The following is a 21104-nucleotide window of genomic DNA, read 5'->3' on the forward strand; positions in this document are numbered from 1 at the left end:
GAAAAAAAAAGATAGCGAAGTAAATATTGCGGAAAACGAAGTAAAATGGGGATATGGGAATGAAATGACTAAAACGACAGAGATCTAATTAGTTGACATCGAGATGGTGAAAAGACGGGGAGGGGGGAAGCGAAGGTTAGTGACAGCAAAAAGATCTTGTTAGTTCCGATGAAGATGGTGGACAGATGAGGAATCGGGATAATCGGCGGAAGTTAGTGTCGAACCTGCAGTTGAGAAATAATTCTTAGCCACAGTTGAAACAACGTCGATAAATAGGAGGAACTTTCTAAGCCAGATGTAACAGATTACACTTGTATATTAATGTGTTTGAGAAACTGGTATATGAGAAGCATATATGAACTATCCCGACTCGCCAACACATCCCGAACCGGAACCTCAGGCGGTCTACCTCGGGCCCTGAGGGATTCCAGTAGCTTCGACCTGGCGTCGCGATACTCTACGCACGACCACACGACATGCTCGATGTCCTGATAACCGTCGCCACAGGTGCAGAGCCCGTTCTCCACGATCCCGATACGCCGGAGATGTGCGTTGAATGTATAGTGATTTGACATGAGTCGTGACATAACGCGAATGAAATCACGACTCACGTTCATCCCCTTGAACCAAGGTTTCGTCGATACCTTAGGGATAATGGAGTGTAGCCATCGTCCCAGCTCGTCATTGCTCCATGAAGTTTGCCAACTTTCGAGAGTTTTCTGACGAGAGATACTGAAAAATTCATTGAAGCAGATTGGTCTTTCATAAATATCACCTTCTAATGCGCCCACTTTAGCCAATGAGTCTGCCTTTTCATTGCCCGGGATGGAACAATGCGAAGGGACCCAGACTAACGATATTGAATAAGACCGTTCAGATAAAGTACTCAAATGTTCCCGTATTTTCCCCAGGAAATATGGGGGATACTTTCCTGGCTTCATTGCCCGGAGAGCTTCTATTGAGCTTAGACTGTCCGTGACAATGAAGTAATGGTCTTTGGGCGAGGTTTCAATGATCTCGAGGGTGTACTGAATAGCAGCTAATTCTGCGACGTAAACTGAAGCCGGATCACTGAGTTTGTAAGAAGCGGTGATGTTTTGATTGAAGATGCCGAAGCCTGTGGACTTGTTAATGTTTGATCCGTCAGTGTAAAACACCTTTTCACAGTTGACTGTTCTAAATTTATTATAAAAAATATTTGGGGCCACTTGAGGGCGCACGTGAGCCGGAATTCCACGAATTTCTTCTCTCATGGATGTGTCGAAAAACACAGTAGAATCAGAAGTATCCAAGAAATGAGCACGGTTGGAAACAAACGAAGAAGGATTAATATTCTGAGCCATGTAATCAAAATACAAGGACATAAAACGGGTTTGAGAATTAAGCTCAACTAACCTTTCGAAATTTTCAATCACCAGAGGATTCAAAATGTCGCATCGAATGAGCAAACGATATGAGAGATCCCAGAACCGGTTTTTCAATGGGAGAACGCCCGCTAGCACTTCGAGGCTCATCGTATGAGTCGATTGCATGCAACCCAAGGCAATACGCAAACAACGATACTGAATTCTTTCCAGCTTGATGAAATGAGTGTTCGCCGCGGATCGGAAGCAAAAGCATCCGTATTCCATCACGGACAATATCGTTGTTTGGTACAGCCTGATCAGGTCTCCTGGATGGGCACCCCACCACGACCCGGTTATTGTACGAAGAAAGTTGATTCTTTGTTGGCATTTTCTTTTCAGATACCTAATGTGACATCCCCAGGTGCCTTTGGAGTCGAACCAGACCCCGAGATATTTAAATGTGAAGACCTGAGCTATGTTTTCACCCCCTAGTTGAAGCTGTAGTTGTGCTGGTTCTCGCTTCCTTGAAAATACAACCAGCTCAGTTTTCTCCGTAGAGAACTCGATACCCATTTGAAGAGCCCATGTGGATAAGTTGGCAAGAGTATCTTGTAACGGCCCTTGCAGATCGCCAGCTTTGGGTCCTATAATAGACACAACGCTGTCGTCGGCAAGTTGTCTTAGCGTGCAAGATGTGTTGATACATTTATCGATGTCGTTTACGTAAAAATTGTATAGAAGGGGGCTTAAGCATGAGCCCTGAGGAAGACCCATGTAACTGAATCGTATTGTCGACAAATCACCATGCGCGAAATACATGTGTTTCTCAGACAATAGATTATGTAAAAAGTTGTTCAAAACTGGCGAAAGACCATGCTGATGCAGCTTCTCAGATAGGATAATTATAGAAACTGAGTCAAAAGCCCCCTTAATGTCAAGGAAAACTGACGCCATTTGTTCTTTACGAGCAAATGCCATTTGAATTTCTGTTGAGAGCAACGCAAGACAATCGTCCGTTCCTTTACCCCTGCGGAAACCAAATTGTGTATCTGAAAGTAAGCCATTAGTTTCGACCCAATTGTCTAGACGGAAGAGAATCATTTTTTCGAACAATTTCCGGATACAGGAAAGCATAGCAATCGGCCGATACGAATTGTGATCGGAGGCTGATTTTCCTGGTTTTTGAATGGCGATCACTTTCACTTGTCTCCAGTCATGTGGAACAATGTTGTCCTCAAGGAACTTATTGAATAAACTCAACAAGCGCCTTTTGGCGGGGTCTGGCAGATTTTTCAACAAGTTGAATTTTATTCTGTCTAATCCCGGGGCTTTATTGTTACATGACAAGAGTGCAAGTGAGAGCTCTACCATCGAAAACGGTGTTTCGTTTGTATTTGGTGTCGCGGCGCGGGTGATCTTCTGTTCCGGAACAGAGTCTGGGCATACTTTTTTAGCGAAATCGAATATCCAGCGGTTGGAATATTCCTCGCTTTCATTCGTGGTGTTATGATTGCGCATTCGTCGGGCTGTGTTCCAAAGAGTACTCATAGATGTTTCTTTCGTTAAGCCGTCTATAAACCGACGCCAGTAACCGCGTTTCTTGGCTCTAATCAAGTTCTTAGTTTTAACGTCTAACGCCGCGTAATCCCGGTAATTATCAGGTGTTCCATTTTTTCTGAATATTTTATACGCGGAGGCTCTCTCCGCGTTTAAATTTGTGCACTCTTTGTCCCACCACGGGTTGGGAGGACGGATGTTAGTTTTCGCGCCGGGTACACGTTTCGTCTGAGCTTGAGTCGCGGTGTCGAGAATCAAGCCAGCCAAAAACGTGTACTCTTCCTCCGGAGGAAGTTGTTGAGTTCTTTCAAGTTTCTCAGATATCGAGGTCGCATAGCTATTCCAATCAATATTTCGTGTGAGATCATACGAAACATTGATTGTCTTCGATGGTTTTGAGCCGCTGGTGATTGATATTACGATCGGAAGATGATCGCTACCGTGGGGATCAGGAATTACCTCCCACGTGCAATCCAACCGTAGCGATGTCGAGCAAAGGGATAAATCCAGCGCACTTGGTCTTGCTGGTGGTGCAGGAATCCGTGTCATTTCTCCCGTATTCAAGATTGCCATATTGAAGTTGTCGCAGATATCATGGATCATAGTTGATCTGTTATCATCGTGAAGACAGCCCCATCCCGTACCGTGTGAGTTAAAGTCTCCTAAAACCAACGTCGGTGCAGGAAGGAGCTCTACGATATCACTGAGCCACCGATGCCCAACCGAGGCTCTTGGGGGAATGTAGATGGAAGCAATGCAAAGGTCCTTACCTTTGATTGTAACATGACATGCGAGGGGAGGTTAATGCGATAGAAAGAATAGCACTTTTTGATCCCCAAAAGTACTCCTCCATAGGGATTATCTCTGGTGAAGTAGTTGACTGCAACACAAACAGTGTTCAGGCAATGGCCATTTTTTTTGCAGCAGCAGCAGCAGCCACCAGCCACCAGGTTGTTTTGCAGCAACAATCGTGAAAGTATTGTAATTTTGTCCCCGCCACTGCTTTGCAAACATGTAATTTGCCCGTTTGTTGATGTCTTTCATGGCTATCTCCGCTCGGTCATCTGACCGTTTTGGGCATTTTCGCGGGACCATTTTCTGTATATTCATATTTCTCCGGGACCGAGCCGGACTGCGCCGGACTGGGCTGGGCTGGGGACTTCATCAGTGGCGTGACGGTCGAATGCGATAATCATACATCATCTCGTTGACACCGGTGGTTGAGGCTGTGGGTTTGATCTGGCGCGGACACGGTTTTCAGTAGGTTCAGAACACATGTCCATTGTCCACCCAAGTAGCAAAACTTTAACCATTTTTTTTCTCATTTTCAGGCGCGCTCTATTCACCAGGGCCTACTTTGTGCGAATGACATAACCTCATCTTGTAGAATGACAAAGCCCACAAAGGCATTCACGTGCAAACGAACGAAACGATCGGCTGTCGGTCGGGAGTCGGTGGGAGAAGTAGTCAGAAAGAAGGATGACAATCCTAAAAATAAGAATCAGATAGGTTCGTATTATTATTGATGAATTAAATAAATCTCTTCATCTCCCAGCCAGGTATGTATTGTTAGTGCGGGCGAAAAAAAGCGTAATTCCATTTATTATCGCCCTCTGCCGCACCAACCAGCCGCCACCGTTCGGTTGTAGGTGAACACGGTCACGGATGTTGCGTTTTCCGCCTTGTCATCGGACGTGATTGCTGCCTGAATTGTCTCCAGTGAATCGTAGTTGCCACAATAATTGCGATAATCAACGGTAGCAGAAGACCTGGAAGACCTAGACCTTCGGCCGGACACTTTTGGACCGTGCAACAGTTACAACCTATTTCGGTTTTCGGGTGGGCATCGGGCGGTGGTCGGAGCAGCTCGCTAATTAAGACCAATCGAGAAGGGAACTGATTGAGATGGTGGCCTATTAAAAGAATAAATCTTGCTCGGTGTTGCCGGAATCTGTCGTACCGGTCGAAGGAAATGACTTATTTAAGCGCGTTATAAACGGGTTCGGGTGATCGAAGGAGATTCGAACACCTTCCGGCATTGCATTCCAAGAAATGCCGAAGAAAGCCGTACCGCATTTTAGGACTGATTAGCGAGATGATGAACCGCTGTTGTTCGGTGGACCGAGATTTATTACCTTTCGATAATTTGACTTTTATTAGGTTTTATTTTTTTCATTGATTATTCGGCTCATCACCTTCCCTTTTGTGAACGATTGCATCGATTTCCTGTAAGGGAAAACTTTGGCGTCAATTTGATACCTTAATTATATTAGGTTCAAAGCAAATATTTTCGACACCGTCTTATTTAAGAATGCGATGTTTTGAACCACTTACAATACGTTGGTAAACTGAGCGTTTTATTGGCCTTATAAGAACAATTTTCGTACACTGGAACTAAAACACGCCAGTTTACCTATAACAATCAGCACCTCATTTTGACTTCAAAACGTCGATAATGGCGGGATAGAAACGATGTTTTCTGGATAGAATGACAGACTGACTAAAAAGATGGGTGGGTAATGTTAGAAACATAACCGGATGTCGTGAATACGAATAAAATGGATGATTCAGTTTCTTTGATGTTAAACAATCTGAACTCTGGACCTGGAAATCCGGAGCTGAATTTTGGAGCCGAATGCTTGAACCGAATTCTGAAACTCAATGTTGATGCTATGTTCTGGAACTGAATTATGAATCTGAACTCGGGAACTGAATTCTGATTTCAAGAACTGAATTCTAGATATGGATTGTAGTACTGATCACTGAATCTGTGTTCTGGAACTGAACTCGAGACCAGTTTTCTGGTTCGGGACTGAACACCGAACTCTGGACCAGAATTCGGAATTCAGCTCCGGGACTCAGTTTTAGAATCTTTATCTGAAATCTTTAGAATCCTGAATTCAGTTTCTAGATTTCTAGAATTGTGAAACTGAATTTGGGAACCAAACTCTAGATCAGCATAGTATTGCATCCGAATTCCGGTCCTGGATGTTGTTCTGTGGTTCAGAACTCAGTTTCAGAATTTTGGTTCTAAATCTGAATTCTGGTTAGGAATTTTTGAACCGAACTCTAAACAGAACCTGAAGCAGAAATTGTCAAAATTCAAAATTCAAATCCAAGTCTAGAATGTATTTCCGAAATTTCCGGGTCCAGATCTGAAGAATCAAGTTCTGAAATTTGGTTTCAGTTCCAGAGCTCTGGAACTCAATTCTGGCCCTGGATTCTGGACGAGGTACTAAATTTATTTTTAAAGCTGAATTCAGAAAAAAAATCCGCTCGGGGATTCTAAAACTAAATGTTAGAACTGAGCTCTGGAATTGGATTCAGGACGAGGACCTGGTCTGAGCTGTACGAGTCAACTGTGCAATGATTTAACTTTAATTTAACTTTAATTTAGAGTTATTTGTGGCCAGGTCGTACTACTGAAAATTATATTCCAAACTGCTCTCCGATAACTTAGAGAAAAAAATATGTTTATACGTTAAATGAAAAAAGAGATATTCACGATCAAAAAATTATCACTCAACCATATGATAAACTTTGAATAGGCGCCCAATAGTAAAGTAAGACGTATTCACGTCAGAAAGAGGTGAGAAAATAATCGAAAGTTTTCTAATTAGAATCTATCAGACTGTAAACCGTCACTAAACTGATTATATTCACTTCCAATTTGCATATTGCAACAGATAAGTAATTGTTCTAGCCCCGCTCTTGTAAGAAGCAGCAGCAGAATTGCTCATTGTGCCGATTGATTCCGTGGTGAAATAATTTTGTTTGAAAGCTTCCTTTTCACGTGATTTCGTTTGTAACTTTTTCACAAATGGGCGGTCCCAACAGTTGGTATAGAATTTTGATGTCGATTATTTAATTTCGGATGTGCATACTTCTGTGGAAGAAATTATCGAAATGCTGTACAGGATACATTTATGGCATTCAGAACGGTCAAATTGTTGAATTCTTTTAAACAATGTTCGAAGCATTTTTCTCGAACGCGAATCAGTCAAATGCTGGTTTTATTTGCACTCATTTGGCACGAATTTCGCACTACTAAAAGTGCACAAAGATAATCAAATTATTCTAGATTTGAACAAAATGAATGATTTTTATCTCCGATTTGCAGAAGCAACCTTTATAGTGCTTTAGATAACATTTGGAGCCATTAGAAAGGCTGATTTTGTATAATGTTCCTCATCGTTGTCCACTTTTCGTTGTATTTTGCTCCAATGCAAATGACCAGCAGCTAGATGACACAATTGATCTTCTTTGAAGATCTTTATACTTTTTGAGTTTATTTGGGACACTTTCGACTGGATTCTATTTGAATGTAGATTTGTTTATCGGCTATGCAGTCAATACTGGATCTAAACAAATCTACATGTTTGAGTTTATTTATACTCGGTTTTAACCGTTTGGTCTTTCGCTGAGCTCCGGACCTGAACCAATCGAAATGATGCAATTTCTTTACTTCCTGCTCAGTCAACTACAAGCTGCCACTGTAAATATATCAAGTTTTAGCCATTTATATCCACTCAGGTACGAGAAAGGCGTCATGAGTATTCGCCTTTGATACTCGTTGAAAAATATTTCAGGACATTTAAAAAAACTTTATTTTTGAATTATTAGTGATTATGTCATACAACTGAAAATGTTATTATAAATTGAAGATAATATTGCCGATGGCATGTAGCAGAAATTATGTAGATATTCACGATCAAAAACTTATCACTCTCTCAGAGTGGAAAGGCGCCCCATAGTAAAGTAAGTCCTATTCACGACAAAAGTAAATCGCAAGCACGCCTCTAGTGTTGGAAAGCTAGAATCTTCGACAGTGGCTTGTTTACACTTCTGTAGAGAGCAACTGGTGCGAGTTTAATCAAAGTCAACCGGATAACAACTTGACAGGTCTCATTGTTCTCAAGCGTAAACAAAATTTTGGTTCTCCGGTTCTGTCAAAACGAATTATCACATGTTTTTATGATTTCAATGGACATATATTTTATGTGTTCAAAAATAGCCAGGACATTTATTCATTCCAAAACAAAATTTGCTTCGTGTAAAAACCTAAGGTAATTAATGAGGGTCCTTAGCAAGATCATAAAAACCTGTTTTAATTTTTTTTATTTTTGCCTTTCTTATATAGAAAGGCTATGCAATCGCTGTGAAAACCGACTTTACAACCGAGGCCCGGAGGACCAAATGTCATTTACCATTCGACTCAGTTCGTCGAGATCACAAAATCTGTGTGTGTGTGTGTGTGACAAATAATGCCACTCAATATTCTCATCGATTACTGAACTGATTTTTACAAACTCAGATATAAATGAAAGGTCTTATAGACTGCTATTAAATTTTATCCTGATCCGACTTCCGGTTCCGGAACTACAGGGTGATATGCATAAAAAAAAGAAAAAAATAGCCACACATGTTTCTTAGAGATGGCTGAACCGATTTTCATAAACTTAGAGTCAAATGAAAGGTCTTATGGTTTCATACAATTTACCTAAATTTCATTTGGATCCGACTTCTGGTTCCGGAATTACAAGGAAATATGTGCAAATTTATGGAAAAATGCGCAATCAATTTGCTCGAAAATTTCTCAACCGATTTTCACAAACTAAGTAGCAAATAAAAGATCTTAAAATTGTTTTAAAAAAGTCCCTCGAAAAGTTGATCCAGATCCGACTTCCGGTTCCGGTATTACATCGCGATTTGTTAAAATTTTCAATTTTAGGAGTATTTTTTCACAAGCGATGGCGAAACGAGGTGCACATTTTTATAAAACTTACTGCTAAATTCATCCAGTTGGCAGATCTTCTTTGTTAGTGAATATATAAAACTAATTTGGGACTACTAGTCCCCGGTTTCCGCTTCCGGAAGCATCGATAATAGTGAAGAAAATCACCAAAAACGGAATTCACTTCGATTTCTCAGCAACGGTTAAGCGGGATTTCACGAATCATGATTTAAATTAAAGCTCCGATTGTATTTAAATATACTGTGCAATTTCATCCTGATCCGACTTTCGGTTCCGAAATTATAGGGCGATGAGTGTCAAAACATTCAAATTTAAAATGACAATGCAAAACTAGTACGTGACGGTATGTGCGACTTTTGGGCCGTCTTTTCACCCTGTCACCTAATTAGATCTTTTGCCGAACTAAGTCATTTCGCTTCCTTACCCCTGTTGTTTCAATTCCGTTTGCTTAAACATTTACCTTTTCTCTGTTTCCCTCTTTTTCTTCCACAAAATTCATCGCCCAAGGAGAGCCGCTCTAGTCGATACATACTATTTTGACTCGATTTGTTTTTAGCACCTTTCCTTTTTGGCAACATAATTGTTCAATTGATACGTATTAATCCTTATATTAATATTTCTGTATTATCTTTGAATTTAAAGTGATAACTTACACACTTTTATAACTGAAAAGATTGTAACTGTCTTCAACTACAACCTCTGACAAAACAAAATTTTCATATTACTTAGATATATTCAATGAAATATGTATATTTTCTGAACTTAACCTGATTATTTTAATACATATTTTGTCCTACTTTTTTCAGTAAATTAATCGATGACCAGTGTTTCTAGTAACCATTTTTGTGAGACAAACGAATATTGATGCAGAAAACATGTGGATCGACAAAAAATAACGGTATCATGTCACTGCTAGGTGGATTAGGAACGTATGGTTACAATAAAACATTTCAAGAGCGTTTCGTCAAATTTTCAAGTCAATCGAAACCGAACTCTTGCCTCTTCGCAGTATGAGATAAGAAAAGATAATGGCCCAGAATTTCCAGCGTTTTGTTCCGATAGGCTTGAAAATTTGACAAAGCATTCTTGAAATGTTTTACTATAAGAAAATACAAAGAAATTATAAATGATTTTTCAAAAGTGTTAGACCCTACCCGCCTTTTAATACATTGAATGCATTTTTGACATGGTTTTTGTGTTCGATAACAACATACATTTTTCGGGTGTATTTCTATTACATTTTTCAGATTAAATATTACTTACCCTACAAATTGAAATCGTTTTCGCTTCAGCAACCTTAAACTGACCCGGGGTAGTTCCCGCAAACAAACAGTTTTTACGATACTGACTCTAATTTCAGTTCAATAACGTTGAAAATAGGTTCGCAACTGACTTCAAATAAACGGTTTGACAGCAGTTAGAGTGGAAACTGGGTTAGGCTTGGCGTCAATCGAAAACGGCAGTGAAAAGTGCAGACCTGGGCAAAATCCAAGCAACCGAGGTTACATTCGATCTTTTCCGAAATTAGGTCACACAAAACGCATCGGAAATCGAAGCAAGCCAATAATTTTCGAAGATAAATCGATTCAGTAAAATTAGAATCGCCGGATTAAAAAACCCATTTCACTCGCCCTCTTCTCGTTCGACGTCTTCTCACACGACATTTGATTGCGACGGTGGTTTGTTGTTTTTCTAGCACTCCTCCTCCTCCTCCTCCTCCTCCCGAATCATTCCGCCGTCACCGGTCGTAAATCGTTTCCCGTTGAACTGGAGTTTGAAAACTTCAGCTTCGCATTCGGCCACGAACGGAACCAGTGCGTGATAATGACAAAGAGGTTTTTGGTTTTACCGGTGGATTCGAAATGCCTAGAAATGTCCAATTGTGAGAGTGGAGGGTGTTATTGTTATTCTTCTCTTTTCGGGTCGATTTCGGATCATCATCCGAGCGTTCAAAGGTCGATCCGAACAGCAAAATGAAGCCATTCTCATTTAAATGAGTTGGAAGGTTCGATGAAAGATGCGGAGATGTGCTGTGTCATTGTGGGCTGTTTCTCGATATCATGGCCTATTTCGAAGTTAAAACTCACGTATTTTCTCAATTACTAATTTATTAACACAATTTCGCTTTACGTTAACAATAATCAATCGTTACATAGAATATAATAACAAAAATGCTACAGGTGCTCTTTCGTCGTCAAATTTACAGTTTGATTCTAGTGTTATTGCTGTCTTTTCGTCTTTTTACAAACTTACACCTACTGTCTATTAGAGCACATCGTTTCAAGAACCATTTTAGTACGTGTTTTATTTTTTATTTTATAAATTGCTATTTACAGTTACTAGCATTTGCACAGTTGGTTTGCTTTTGCGTCCCTATTAGCTAACAGGAAGAACTTGATTTTCAAGCTACCTTGATTTTCTGTTTAAATTAATAACCGAACAACGGGGGAAGTCCCCTTTGTTCGCACCTAGACTTACTTTATCGGTCCAGGAAGTTAAATTTTCTCTCATACACACGGTTGGTTTTAAGTGAGACTAGATGACCCGCACTCGTAGCTGGCTGGGTCCTTATTCACATGTTCAGCTAATGTATCGAAAGTGGTTCGCTTCGTACTTTTTTTTCTGTTCCCACCCACTCGATCGCTTATCGCATAACGCTTAATAGTTTAATCACAGACAGAATGTAGTTTTGTTTTTCGCCCGAAACCGTGGACGAAAATCGACGTTCCTAATTGGCTTCCTCGATCGCGTGGTTTTTGAAACGACTTTGACACACGACCGAATCCATTTTGGTTTTGTGCTATTCCTTAGCTATCCGGTCTGGTTCGGGGTTCGAGGATCATCTTCGTTTGATCGTTTTCGGGCATATGCTGAAAAACGGATACAGATAACAGTGCAGCGAATAGATCCGCTTCGGGTCCGTTTTCAGATCGAACCCGTCCACTTTGACCACGTTCCATTCATTCTTCATTCGGGCGTAGCTGAAGGAAACCTGGAAACACGAAAAAAAATAGGTTTCGGTCAATCGAATTGATTATCGACGGTCGGTCGATCGGTCGTTACCTGATCGTGGAACGTTTCCGGTCGAATGAACTCCATCGGTTCGAGGTGCGAATGAAAGGCATCCACCACGGTTAAAGGAACATTCAGAATGTGCTCTGGAATGACGAAATAATTGATTTGTTAGAAAATAGGATTAACACAAGCTGGAAAGGGATAGAGGGGGGGGGGGATAACATACCGATGATGAAACCCATGGTGACGTCATCGGGGAAGCGAATTTTATCGCCTATGGCCATGAACTTGCCGCTGCTCGCTATCGGAAGCATCTTCAGGGCCAGCGCCCGGCTAATGCAGAATCCGGCACCACCGGTCGCGAACCAGAAGGTCACTTTCTTGTTCACCTCGGTCGATGATTTGGTCTGAAATAAGGAGGAGAGAAGGACAAAAAATTAGCGTGTTTTTGAATTCACCAAAAACTCAGTTGATATGCATTTTAAGAAATTCTAGCAACGGATTCCAAAAGTATTCCGATTCAGAAGGAACTTTGCACCCGTCTTCAAATCAAAACTTTTTTTTTAAAGCAGAGTACATGTTTTTTGCATGCATCTTCTTTAAATCGTTGAAACTCGAAAACTGCGCAATTTCATATATGAATATCTCGAAACAGTTTTGTTATTGTTTTTATCTGTAGAATCTTGTTTTAGTTCGATATCTCCATCAATTTTTTATAATTTTTTTCTAATACTAACAGCAGTAACTGTTCGAGGTTTAACTGATTTGAAGCAAGCTTCTGCAAAAATACACACGATTTTTTGACGTGAGTACGAAGTTGTTTTACAATAAAAAAAAATTAACGACTCGGCTCTTTTGGGGACTAAAAATCGATAGCGGATCCTAAAGAACTGTTTCGCCTTTCTCATAAAAAAAAACGCTCCGCTCATTCTCTTCGCTCGGAAATAGGAAGAACCGATTTTCTCAAACTTAGATTCAGATGGAAGGTCTTCTTATGGTCACATAGACTGCTATCGCATTTCGTCCGAATCTAACTTCCGGTTCTGGAAATACAGGGTGGAGTGTGTTTAAAATTTCCAACCGTTATTTCCAAAGGACGACGGAAAAGTTCATCTAAACTTAGCTTTAAACTGTTTACAATTTAAAGAGGTTATTCTATTGTACGTCCGAATAAATTTCAAGATTCGATGAAAAGATTTTTCAAGAATCTCGCAGTATTGTTTATGGGTAAAACTGTTTTTTTTTTAGATTTTATTCCATTAGAATATTTGTGTCTGTTTCAATTTTTCAATTCACACCGCACAATTCTGCGGATGGCTAATTATTTTGCACTCGTTAGCCCCGCCTTGTTGACAGTAAACGTGCAAGAACAATTTTTAGAAGAGAGTTTACTGGCCCATTATATTGTCTTGATTTTGTCAGACATCAGCTAGAGCAGTGATTCCCAAATTGGTCTCAACAGCCCACCACTGGGCGCTATAAAATTTCTATTTGACACTCTTAAAACCAAGGCTAAAAAAGTTGGAACGGTAACTTTGAGTAGTCATAGCTCAACTGTTACTTGACCAATTTCGATCATTTTTGCACCCTCGAATATTGTAAAGTTTGTAGATCGTTTTAAACATATCGGTTAAGAAAACTCTATAAAAACGAGATTTTTCCCTTTGACGTGCTGGGTCGACCGGAGCGTTCGTCGTCTTCAACGTCTTGGCGGCCATCTTGGAAACGCTTATATCACTCGTAAACACTTGTTTTTTTCATAGCAGACTCACCGTAGGCTCTCTGTAACATTTCGCACACTTGGTTACACTTTATTTCATTTTTCACGCAAAATTTAATACAAATTCTTCAATTCTTCCATTGTTTAAACCAACAAAAATCGCCGAGCTAAAAAAAAACACGTCTACACCAGCCGCTACAAGACAGAATGTAAACAATGAATACAGCTGAAAATTTCACCATACATTAGGGACATATGTACCAACACAATAAAAAAAAATTTGACCACCAGACGCGCGCAATTAAAAAATTCCGGGAACTTTTTCAACAGACCTCGTATGTTTTATGCATCATTGGATTGCTAATGAAACCAGTTAAAATTCGCCTCAAACTAACAGGTTTTTCATACTCAAAAACATCTAAAAAATATTGACAAACAACGAAAAATTTCATATTTGACTTATTTTTACAAATAACATAAAAAATAAAGCGGCGACATACACTTTTCGTGTCAAGAAAATCAGCACAAAATACAAAAAAAAATCTAATCTGTTTTTTCTTGTGCGTAAAAAGATCAAAGTATTACAAAAGGTAAAATTATATTTTTCATAATTTCTTTAATTTGTAAAAAGGATTAGTATAAAAAATCAGCTCAATATACAAAACCCGCATCTTGATCCTTGTAGTGGCGTGATGAAGCTTTTAGCTTGCCGTTAAAATAGTTTCATTATAACAATTGTGTTGGGTTTTGACAAAAATTTTGATTGAATCAAAAAATTTCAGATTGATTCCTAAGTTCAGTTTCCTATTGTACAAAGCCATTGCAATAGCAAAGAATTTCCGTTTTCTCTAAAAGCTTCAAATTTATTGGTGAAACAAAAATTTCGAGTCTCTAAGAATTATGATCGGTATTGATTGCAAACGATAGAAGTCTGAAATCATATTTATTTTGCATACTGAAACGTCGAATGCATAACACAAAAATTTTTAAATTTCCTATCTTGCACAGATTTTTTCTTAGATTCTACGGAAAATAAGGAACCAATTGAAGTTAAGGCAGTGTGTCTTATTGACTATATCGTTAAATAAAAAAAGGAACAAATTCAGAATATCAAACATATATTTAACAAATTTTTTGAGCTTTTCGGTAGAATCGAAGCCTCATTTATTTGGAAATTGTGCCGATATTAATTTTAAAGTGAACAAAATTAAAAATTATAGAAATCAACAGTTTTGGCTTGATGTTGTTATGCAAAATTTTTTCGATGATAGAAACTGTACCAATAGTTTTTTGATGTTCTGAACGAATATACAATTTTGTTAATTTTACCAATATTTATCTTTACACAGTATGCTTTAAGGTTGTTTTTGATGGTGCGAAAATGTTCACTTAGCATAAATTGTAGCTGGTTTCAGTAGCAATCGAAAGATGTGTAAAAATACAGGGTCCGGCACTCGACGTGTAACCAATTAAAAAGGCCATAAATTCAGTTTGGAAAATTACTTTTACTTAATTCAAAGTACAAAATGTGTAAAAATAATACAAAATTCAGAATCAATTCACTTTTGCTCGATATGACCACCTTTTGCCTTGACTTGATGACGTGAGAGAGCGTAGGAGTTGCTTCGTTTGGCCGAAAGCGGTCAATTTCCGAACATTGTATTTTCTGACGAGAAAATTTTTCCAATTGAGCAATTCGTAAACTCTAAAAACGATAGGGTCCACTTGACCGACCGTTCATACGAGAATTTGAGTCATCGATTGGCCACCAGGAGGCAGCACCCGCAACAGATAATGGTTTGGGCCGCTGTAACCGCAGATGGGCGCTCTCCAATCGTTTTCATCAAGCCTGGCGTCAAGGTAAATGCGACATATTATCGGGAAAGTATTCTGGAGGTTGCTTTGAAGCCGTGGGCAGACAAACATTTCGGTGGCAGACCATGGCAGGACTCGGCACCGTCTCACAAAGCTCCAGTGAACCAAGAATGGCTGAAAAACAACGTTCCGAACTTCATCACGTCCACACAATGGCTCTCGAATTCACCAGATGCGAATCCAATGGATTATTCTCTTTGGGCCATTTTGAAGAGCAAAGTCCGAACTAAAAGATACACCAGTCTCGAGGCGCTGAAAAAAGTTATTGTCCGCGAGTGGGCCAAAATACATCTGCAAGTCACATTCGGCCAAACGAAGCAACTCCTTCGCTCTCTCAAGTCATCAAGTCAAGGCAAAAGGTGTTCATATCGAGCAAAAGTGAATTGATTCTGAATTTTGTATTATTTTTACACATTTTGTACTTTGAATTAAGTAAAAGTAATTTTCCAAACTGAATTTATGGCCTTTTTAATTGGTTACACTTCGAGTGCCGGACCCTGTATATAGATAATCGCTTTGTATCTCGAGATATTTACGATCATTGTAAAAATTTCATCTTTTCGGAGGTCTTCTATCTACAGTTTGTTCTATAACTTCAAATAGGCAACTCTTTTTTCGTTTGTTTTAATGCAATTTATTTCTGAAAGTAATACTTTTTCTATGATGAACAAATTTTGAAAATTTTGAAAATTTTGAAACTAACAATGTCTCGGTATTCTATTCCGACTTTGATGCCAAAGAAAGGCAAATAGGAAAGCAGATAGGGCATATTTTGCGCGCGAAAAAAAAACGAGAAAAATCCAATTTTCTTTGATTTTTCTCAACCGATCGGTCGCTACAATGTTTTCAAATCAATTTGCAAACTTCACAAAATTCGAGAGTATAATATTTATAAAAACTCGCTGAGAAACAGCTGAACTATGACAGCTCAAAGTTACCGTTCCAATTTTTGTTCAGGCTTGGTATTTGGAGTATAAATCTGGAATATTTTTGAATTATTTTATCTCAACATTCGCAAGCACCTTAAAGTTACTTTAACTTGTAGGTGTAGGCATCGTATAGATCTTGTGACTAGCTATTTTCTTGGAATCATTTTTGTAGCTAATCAGTTTCAGCAAATTAGCTATTTAAGTCTAAGACTTATACAACAACTTTCAGAATAGTGATTATTCATCCGAAAAATATACATTTAGAGTAAAGTCTATTGCACCATGCCTTTAATCGATGCTTCACCAAAAGAAATAACAAACACCTAAAATGACTGACGGATCCTTTTTTCAATCCTTTTGTCAACTGAACTAATCTGGATATTATGGAACTCAACCCGATTGAAACGTATTCCATACATGCTCATGCTTTGCACGGTCGGTGTGCTTCCAAATTTCAGTCTCACACTTTTGATCAGATTTCACACACAAATACTTATCAAACCTTTTGCAGGGTAATGATATATGAGTTTTTATTATGTCTCTACTTCTACTTATTTTTTAACCCAATGTATCAGAAATTCAAGATTGGTCAATTGAATTTTGATTTAATATTTGGTTTAATCGTGTCGGATCACTTACAAAAGCTTAAATAAAAATTTTAGATTGGCCTACCAAAAAAGTTTGGAAACCACTGAGCTAGACTAAAAACAGTGAATTTTTTTTCCATCAATATTTAGTACAGAGGCTTCGCATCGCAAACTTTATTACACTCGAACTGGTCTAACATGGGAGAAATTAAGTGAGTTGATTCTTTTAAGGTCCAAAAATCGATCTCAGAGAATTATTTTTGATGTTTTTCCCCACTAATATGCTAGCGTTAGTGTTAATTGAATCTGCAGCACTCGAGAAATATTGTATTCATACAATCAATCCATCCATTAGATCAGGGGTTCCCAAAGTGGTCGATATAGAACCCTTGGGGTCGATATAATTTTTGCGGGGGTCGACGTAAACCAAAACTTATTATGGGGGTCGACGAGGTCTAGAAATCGACCCCCTATTGCGTGATATAAGTTGTTATTTGAAATATTCAAGATAAAAAGTTGTGTCTATTTGACCATCCGCAGAAATTGGTTAGTATTTTACATTAATATTAAAAAGCAAGAAATTGAATTTTCAAAGGAATTTACTAATGGGGGTCTGAGGCCTAAGTTAATTTTAGTAAAGGGGTCCATGACCCAAAATAGTTTGGGAACCCCTGCATTAGATGATCAATTATTAATAATCGGAAATATTACTCTTCATTCGTGGTGTACAAAACTATTATTAGGATCGGATCAAATCGATGCTGATGTTATCACCGTTTTCTGTTCTTAATGTCTGATATTTTTAAATTTTGAAAAAAACTTTCAAATAATTTACAGTACTAGAGCTTATTTAAGATAAAAGTTCATAAATAAGTACTTCAATACGAAGGACCATTGTTGTATCATCGTCGTTGCCACAGAGAAAAACGTGGTACTATTTGAAATTGCACAGCAAAAAAAAATGAGGAAATTTACAGGTGACGCAAATCCAAGCGCAACACAGTTCATACGAACGTAATTCTTGACATGACTGAATATTACAAGAATGACTTAAATATGTGTCATCTCCCACTTTTCAAGATGGTCTGAAAATTACATATTTCAGCACTTGAAAATATGAAATGCCAGAATGCATTAAAAAAAGCCAGTAGTCACTAGAGGCCAGATCTGGACTAAACGGTAGATAAACAAGTAATTCGATGAAGATTATACCGACGACACGACCTGCCACTCGTCTATCGAAACTGTATCGCAAATTTAACTACCCCTCAGTAACTCGTAATGTGAAAACTAAATTGCACGAAAAATTATTGAAACTGGCAACAATGGCAAAAATTGTTGATTTAGAATAACAGTTACCTTAGTTACCACTGTTATTTTGTTGGTAAATAAAAATAGTCTTAAAAGGAATCAAAGCGTGATTGTGTTTACTGGAAAAATGACTTCGTCTTCAAGTTATAGTAATGTCGTTCACGTCAGCCATCTGAGGCGGGAGGTCATGTTCGACAATTTTTTTCTAGATGAAGTCTTTATAGACAAGATTGTCCGTGAATTTGCAGAGATTGGATACCGACTTTGCTCTAAAAGAAAATGTGCCAGGTCCGATGTTTCACTAGTATAATTCATTGTATTATTTACCTGTAGCAAACCCCCGTTATGTTTCGGTGGCAAACTATTTGTTTATTTGTTTTGGGACTCCTTGGAAACTAGCTCGTGGCAACTAAACAAGATCCTTGTGGCTTCGAATCATGGGTAGAAGTCATTTTTGTAAACATTCCTTGATGTATATTTCGCTGTTCATTGAAGCAGTGGTGATGAAGGGTTTCGAAATCTTACCGCAGCTACAAATTGCTTGCCAGACCATAGCTTTCTTACCAAATTTTCCGACTTCAATCGATGTCTCGGACTGGTTTAACACTTGCCCTTCTCGCACGGTATAATATTGTGGTCCCGGCAAGGATTTGTAATCGAGTTTCACGTAGGTTTCGTCGTCCATGATTATGCAGTTCAAATTTCCAGCAAGAATCGTATTGCACAGCTTTCGAACCCTCGGCCTGATCGATGCTTCTTGTTTCGGACTACGTTTTGGTTGTTTCTGCTTCTTATAGGTTCGAAGATTCAAACGTTCGTTAGAACGCAGAACATTTGACTTCGAAGTGCCCGCTTTTTTGGCCACATCCCGAACTGAAATCTCCTTCTTTTGCTCGAACGCCTTCAGCATACGTTTATCCAACTGAGGGTTAGCAGGACCTTTTTTTCGGTTTATCCTCAAAGATGTTATCGTCACCGAACTTCCTGATTGCATTTTGCACGGCTTTTTCACTTACTCCTTCCATTTTTGCTATCTTTCTCAGTGACAGTCCGCGTTCTGTGAACCATTTGTACACAATTATTCACCGTTGTTCTGCTGAAAGTCCACGCATTTCGAAACAAACTAATGAAAACGAATAAACAACTGCACAAGTGGTTAGAGAAGAGTGTAAACAACAGGACGCAGCCATAAAAAGTGACAGAATCTGAACCATTGCGAAATGGCAGCGGTTTTTGGTTGCGTTCATACTTTCTGGGACAGTCTTTAATTGCGTTCACATTTTCCAATAGATACTCGCCCTTATTCTGAATAACGACGTATTGATTTTTCGATCGAATGTGGTTCGATCGAATGTAGTTCAATCGAATCCTAGCTACCTTTGATTTTGCTAGCGTTATTAGGAATACAAATGAAATTCGATCGTAAAATCAATACGACGTTATTCAGAATAAGAGCGAAGGTTCGAAACTAGCTTTAAACAAACGGTTTGACAGCAGTTAGGGTGGAAACTGGGTTAGGTTGAGTATCAAGTAAAAACGACATAATAGGCCCTTATTACCGTTCTCACATCCACTTTCACATTCACTTCACTTACATGTCACTTCACTTGATTTTACCTATTACCAGTATCACGCATAGTGAAGTGATCACTGTGGTGGAAAAAACTAATTTTTTCAACAAAATGTTGTTGATTTGATGTTCGTAATAACAACAAACTCATCTAGTAATTTCGTTTTCACCGTGTAGTGATACTCGTAATAAGGGCCACAGTGTAGGAGAGGAGGTTGTATAAGTCAACTTTGTAAACACATTGCTAATTGTAAAAATGTCCAACGTAAAATGAATTTTTGGTGATCATTTTTGTCTGTTGCATTTTTTTTTTTGAGTACAGTAACTTCGAAACACACTCGAGAGCTGAAAATTATCAACAATCAGAAAAAACGAAAAAATACTCGGCAGCGATTCTTGACCAAGAAGAAGTTATAAAAATGACTTCTTCCCACCTACGGAATCTGGAAGAGATGGAATGACAACACCGACACCGAATTAATGACACAGTTTCTACAGTTGTTCTTACATTCAGAAGATAAAAATCTTTTGTCTGATCTCCACTGGAATGGCAATCGGATCCGATTTCAACTGACATACAGACTCAAATGCAATTCCAACAGAAGATTATTTTACGATAATTAAATTATTAATGTGGATCGATTCCGTTTGGTTTATGACATTTTTTTCTTCTTCGTTCTGATTTGTTCCGTTCCCGGCAGAGTCAACAGCAAACCAAACGGGAAAAGATTTACGACAAGTCAATCGTATTAATAAACAAACACATCACCGCAAAAAAAACAATCGTCGAATCTGATTCCCAAAACTCAACAAGAAATGACTTCTAGCGCACAACAAAACACTCCTCCATTCGCGTTCGGTTGTTAAATTTACGAACCTCATTAAATGGCGACATAATGACAATAAACACAGCAGGTGGAAACACGATTCGGTCGTCCATGGTCAATCGCGAAAATGAAATGAAGTGTTCTCCCCTTTTTTTTTTGTTCTGCGAATCCAGCAGCTACCTAATAACGATTGTTTTAATTGCCTTTAATATTTAAATCGCCACAGGCCACTCCAGGTTCGCGGTCTGGTTCTTCTTGACCGGTCCCAGTATGGTGGTGTGACATTTTTCATTTGTTGTTGTTGTTGTGTTCGAGTCTAGGAACGTGATCAAGATGCGATCCGGACACCGGTTGACACTTGAGCTTCAACCAAAACGCTCATAATCATTTTGTTCTTTGATGAATCATACTTTGAATCATGATTCACTTGGCGTAACTTACATTATCTAGAAAAATCTCCAACGGCGAAGAGATGCTGGGCTTCCCCAAGTACCAATCCTGCGTGGGGCTGTACTCGTCCAGTAGCCGCACCAGCCGTGGCACGTTCACGTAGTTGTCGTCGTCGAAGTGGCACCACCACCTGAAACGGGAAGAATTTGCCAGATCTAGATT

General features: G+C 38.9%; 1 protein-coding gene across 1 annotated transcript in view; it reads right to left on the reverse strand.

The window, feature by feature from the left end:
• Window positions 1–10748: 10748 nt before the first annotated feature.
• Window positions 10749–21104, reverse strand: part of LOC131438878 (fringe glycosyltransferase) — a 391338-nt gene continuing 380982 nt past the window's right edge. Inside the window, exons 5-8 of the mRNA XM_058609257.1 lie at window positions 20934–21072; window positions 11900–12080; window positions 11722–11816; window positions 10749–11650 (exon numbers count right to left, since the gene is read on the reverse strand). Coding sequence (XP_058465240.1) covers window positions 11498–11650; window positions 11722–11816; window positions 11900–12080; window positions 20934–21072 — 568 coding nt within the window. The 3' untranslated portion in view covers window positions 10749–11497. The remainder of the gene's footprint in view (window positions 11651–11721; window positions 11817–11899; window positions 12081–20933; window positions 21073–21104) is intronic.

The sequence above is a fragment of the Malaya genurostris genome, chromosome 3, assembly GCF_030247185.1.
Source record: "Malaya genurostris strain Urasoe2022 chromosome 3, Malgen_1.1, whole genome shotgun sequence".
Taxonomy (NCBI): domain Eukaryota; kingdom Metazoa; phylum Arthropoda; class Insecta; order Diptera; family Culicidae; genus Malaya; species Malaya genurostris.